The following is a 5,324-nucleotide window of genomic DNA, read 5'->3' as shown; positions in this document are numbered from 1 at the left end:
GGTGGGGGGTGGGGGGGGGGGGGGTGAGTGGGGTGAGGGGGTGCTGTGAGGTGACGGCTTTAGGCTTGGAGACTGACCTTTCGTCCAGAGTCCTTGTTGCCACACTCCCCTTTATCGTACCACCATTTGTTTTTCAGTTTGTCTAAGACGGCCTGCTCACTGAGCTTCAACACGGCTAGGTTTACTGGGATTCTTCCGAGCAGAAGGAAATAACATAAATAACATAATATACCATGTTATCTTATGTTATTAATTAACAACAACAACAACAACAACAATAACAACATTCTTGAGATGCTCTCAGGTAACAACAAAAAAAACCAACTCATCAAACACACACACACACACTCACACACACATCATCAGATTGTCCAAGGTCAAAGTGATATGCATTAATACTCCATCTCGCGCTGCTCTTCCCTAAGGCAGTAGATGTGTATTACTACATCACTCTGGGTAACCGGCACACGCGGCTCAGCTTCGCTGCTGCTGCAACGTGAGCATCATTTGATAATAAAAAGGAACGTTTGAGAATTATTTATGGATTTAAATTTTCATAGCACTGCAGGGAAACAGCGATTCACGCCAACCAATTAAAATAAACACCTCCAGATTATTAACATGTTTGACGTTGAACTGCTTCATTGTTCCTGATCTGGGTCTGCCGGTTACCCATCAACCCACAGCCCGCCACACGGGTGGCGGTGGGGTTACTCTTAGGGTTTATCAAACTGGCTCTGACCTTGGAGTCCCCGCCCCCGCTGCCGCATTCTCCCTTGTCGTACCACCACTTGTTTTTCAATTTGTCCAAGAGGCCCTGCTCGTTCAGTTTTAACACTGCCAAGTTTACTGGGTTTCTTGAAGATAATATAGAACGACAGCCATTAGCACAGACTCAGAACCACAGAACACAGGTGAAAAATGGAGGAGGTGATGATGACGAGGACAACACCGAGGAACTGGGTCACACGCTACTGCTAACGCTAACTACAGGAAAAACACAGGAGCAGTGGCTTTGATAGAGAGAGAGAGAGAGAGGGAGAGAGTAAACGTTAGCTCTGGTGTCTGTACCAGGACTGTTGTAGCTAACGTTAGCTCTGGTGTCTGTACCAGGACTGTTGTAGCTAACGTTAGCTCTGGTGTCTGTACCAGGACTGTTGTAGCTAACGTTAGCTCTGGTGTCTGTACCAGCACTGTTGTAGCTAATGTTAGCTCTGGTGTCTGTACCAGGACTGTTGTAGCTAACGTTAGCTCTGGTGTCTGTACCAGGACTGTTGTAGCTAACGTTAGCTCTGGTGTCTGTACCAGCACTGTTGTAGCTAATGTTAGCTCTGGTGTCTGTACCAGGACTGTTGTAGCTAACGTTATATTAACGAATATATTAAATTCCTGCTTCAGTATAAAGAACATTCTGACTGAAAAATAGAAAAGAAAATTTAGACAAACAGTTCATGCAGTGCCAGAATAATCAGACAAACTCTCTCATCCAAAGCCTTTTCTCCCTCTCTCTCTCTCTCTCTCTCTCTGGTGAGTGTGTGTGTGTGAACTTCCTGTAATCACATGATACATTAAGACGGAACAGATGAAGGAAAGACTACGACGTCGTCAGCAGTTCAGGAGAAGAAAGAGCTGGAAAAAGATTTGGTTAAATCACGAACTAAACTTCAGTTGGACCTGAAATGAAGAAAACAACATGGTAATCAACATGACATGACCAGGAACTTCAACTGGTCTGAACAACTGGTCTGGTGCACTGACGTACGGAGGAACTGTTTTTGCAGGACTAGGTCGTCAACACCAGGGTGGGATTATTTAGAAGTTGTTTAGTGTTGATTAACCCAGTCGTCCAGGACCAAGTGCTGGTCAGAGGACCAAGTGCTGGTCCAGGACCAGTTTAATATTATCACTTTTACATAGTTGATATTTAACAGGGATTAAAGTGGAGTTAAAGTTTGATCTCTCATCCCTCCACGACCCTGGAGCAGATTCATGTCATCACTGCTCTCAGTGCTAATGCAGCACTCACTCACTCTCTCTCACTTACTCTCTCTCTCTGCACCAAGTCCAATTTGTATAAAAATTTATAAGAAGCCTCTGAGCAAACACAGGAAAGGGTTCGTGTCACCCAGTCATGACCTTTGGCTGTGGACCCGGCTGGAACGCTGAGGGAATGAAATCTCCTCAGATGGCTCCATTCATGAGGATGAATGAGGCCTATTAGAGGTGGATTAAATGCTTCAGATGCCACCAGCTTGACCCCCCCACACCTCCTCCCCTCCCCCATACTTTCAGATTTGAATGGTCCTCTTGGTTATGATGCTAATGTAATGGGAGACGACAGCTGCTGCTCCTGGACGTCAGCAGCACCAGAGCACCGGCCGTTTTATTCCCCACATCCATCATCACAGCTTCAAACTTCAAACAGGAACTCACATCTGCTGACTTCACCGTAAAGGTGTGAGCACCGGCACCAGGGGGGGGGGGGGGGGGGCACAGGCGATCTACTTCTGGTGTAAGATGTGAATTTATTGGCCACATTAGGTGCACACATCTGTGTGTGTGTGTGTGTGTGTGTGTGTGTGTCCTCCCACTTGTGCCAATGCTCACCTCTCAAATATAAGAGAATGAATTCATACATACATGTTGATGGACAAACAAAGGTCTTCACTGATGATGGACATGAGGAGGTGGAGATGAATGAAAACTAACGAAGAAAAAAAAACAGAACAGAACAGAACAGGATAGAACAGGACAGAACAGAACAGAACATAACAGACCAGTGATGCTGACTTCTCATCGTGATCATTTAAATCTCATCGTGATCATTTAAATCTAATCTTTTTGATTTAACTTCCCAGGATGTTATTTATGTTACGTTGTGTTTTTATTACACATTAATCAACAATCAGTGACAATAATCAGCTGCTAATTAAGACCTGATTAATATGATTATTTTAAATGCCACTTGCACATCGCTCTGTATCAGTGGTTCCCAAAGCGGGGGGCGAGGCCACCTAAAGGGTGAAGAGCTAATGCAGGAAGGCAAATTTATTTTATTTTTAATTCATTTCTTCTTCAGCTGTTGCAGCGGCGTACTTATGTTGTTCTGATGGGTATGCTGAATTGTCAGGATAGCTCTAGTAACCACTGCCAGTAAAAGTGAAGATAAAACCTTCACTTCAAAGTAAAAAAAATCCACAAAACACAACAAATAATTCCAGATCATTAAATCTCTCTAAATGAAAACCTTTGAAAACCTTATTCTAATCGTTATCGTTATCCACATGAGTTGATGAAAAAACATAAAGAGAGATGAGATGTGGACCATGCAGGAGCTCCAGTGGAGGAGCCGGGTGACCTCCGTGCTCCAGCCTGAGGCCGGACCTCACCTGAGGGGGGAGCCCTTGGGCGTGGCGATGCCGTAGCCTTTGGAGTCCAGGTTCCCGCCCACCTTCATGGTGTCGCAGGGCTTCCTCTGCTCGATGTACTCGTTCATGGTGGACTCCAGCAGGTAGGCGTACTTGCCCTTGGACTTCCTGACCCTCATCACGCCCTCGTCGGTGGTTTTCACAAACACAGACGGGTCCGCCGCCTTCATGTACGACCACATTTTCTCAAACACAGCAATCTTTGACCTCTGACCCACCAAAGTGGAAGTGAGACAGAGGGGGAGACAGAGGGGGAGAGAGAGGGGGAGAGAGTCAGTAGTATTTCAAATGAACGCCTGTTGGTTTGGCAGATTGTTTTATTTTATTTTGTAAGATGTTTAAAATCCTTGGCTGTAAATCCATCTGGTTCATCAACAAACATTAGTTCCAGTGCTTCAGGAACTTTTCACGTCTATTTATTACAATTATTCTGGCTTTGCCAAAAATATTCTCTTGAGAAAGAGTGACCCCTAACTCCACAGATAAAAATATACCAGCTGAAAGGACAGAACTGAAGAACGACGTGGGTTCCAACCAACCACGGAGCTCCTTTCATCACGGCTCTCACTCAAAACCTCACACTTTTAAAAAGTGCTATTTGTCCTGATATAAACATGATCAACAGGTGTATGTTACGACTGGTGTCCTGGTCTGGTTCTCACCTGACCAACCTCACGGTCAAGGTCGCTTTGACCTTGATGACCTTTAGGTCTGATGTAACATTCGTCCTTACATTTCATTTTGTCTGGAATTTTTCATGTTGAAAACTGGTCTGAATATAATAATAATAATACAAATATTGTTGACATGGAAAAAAAATGAAGATTCATTAAGGTCATTAGTCTTTGCTAATTTAATACTTCACATTAATTGCTATGATTCAGAGTTATGAGCAACATGACACAATGATAAATTGTATAATCACTGCATCAATACATGCATGTGGTATTTAATCATATTCCAGCCACATTAATCTGTATTAATTCCATATTAATCCCATTATAATTCTGTATTTATTCCGTATTTATTCCACTTGTGACTCCTCTCTAACTTTTCCTTCTTCACACTTCAGCTACTGTAACACTGCTGGTTCTTTTTCCACATATAAAAATGTTCCAGTGCCAAAGCCCAGGGTGTCTGAACAACACAGTGTTCTTGTCAAAGACGTTTAAATATTAATAATAATCCTTCTTGAAAAAGTTTCCTCTCACCCTGAAGAACTCTTTGGTTGAGCCTGCGTCCAGGGTTCCGTACGCGATCTCCGTCTGCTTGGCCAGGTCCTCGGCGCTCTCTATAGGAGACACCATCCTCTCCACCGTCAGGAAGGCAGCCAGGTTGGCAGTGTAGGAGGAGATGATGATGAGGGTGAAGAACCACCACACCCCTCCAACGATGCGGCCCGACAGAGAGCTGGAGCCAGAGGAGGAGACGGAGACGGAGACGGAGACGGAGACGGAGACGGAGGGTTGGAAGAAAAGAGAGAGATCAGAGACCGGAGGACTTTAACTTCAACTTCATTTGATCACACTTCCCTCACACACCAGTAAGACCGATGTGCTCACACCAGCCCAGTAGGGGGCAGTATTGTTCTTTAAGTTTGTTTGCCAGTCAGAGGAAAAAGTACCAGGATGCACCGGGTGACATCAGCGCAGAGGAAAATCTAAATCATTTCAAGGTCAAATAAAAAACTGTGAGGTGTGTGTGTGTGTGTGACGATCACCCACACACACACACAGACACACACACACACAGACTGTGTGTGTGTGGCTCTCTGCTCAGGACTGATAACCAGCTGGACTCTCTCAGCTTCTCATCTGTGAAAATAATCTCAATTAATCTGCAGGATTAGATGAGAAAACCAGAGTGGAAACAGAAGATATTGTTTTTGTTACAACA

At 44.4% G+C, this 5,324-nt stretch overlaps 1 protein-coding gene across 4 annotated transcripts in view; it reads right to left on the bottom strand.

Annotated features, from left to right (window-relative positions):
* gria1a (glutamate receptor, ionotropic, AMPA 1a) overlaps nt 1-5,324 on the bottom strand; it is a 44,660-nt gene that overhangs the window by 4,079 nt on the left and 35,257 nt on the right. For 2 of the 4 annotated variants that reach the window (XM_008327628.3, XM_008327629.3), the window contains exons 12-14: nt 4,640-4,838; nt 3,390-3,637; nt 743-857 (exon numbers count right to left, since the gene is read on the bottom strand). In XM_008327628.3, the coding sequence (XP_008325850.1) occupies nt 743-857; nt 3,390-3,637; nt 4,640-4,838 (562 nt within the window). Of the gene's footprint in view, nt 1-77; nt 193-742; nt 858-1,817; nt 2,705-3,389; nt 3,638-4,639; nt 4,839-5,324 lie in introns of those variants that run through there. The other 2 variants (XM_008327633.3, XM_008327630.3) reach the window with 2 other exon arrangements.

The sequence above is a fragment of the Cynoglossus semilaevis genome, chromosome 15 (genome assembly GCF_000523025.1).
Source record: "Cynoglossus semilaevis isolate Cse_v1.0 chromosome 15, Cse_v1.0, whole genome shotgun sequence".
In the NCBI taxonomy this organism is placed as follows: domain Eukaryota; kingdom Metazoa; phylum Chordata; class Actinopteri; order Pleuronectiformes; family Cynoglossidae; genus Cynoglossus; species Cynoglossus semilaevis.
Note: the sequence above shows the minus strand (reverse complement) of the source record. Positions and strands in the feature narration are given on the sequence as shown.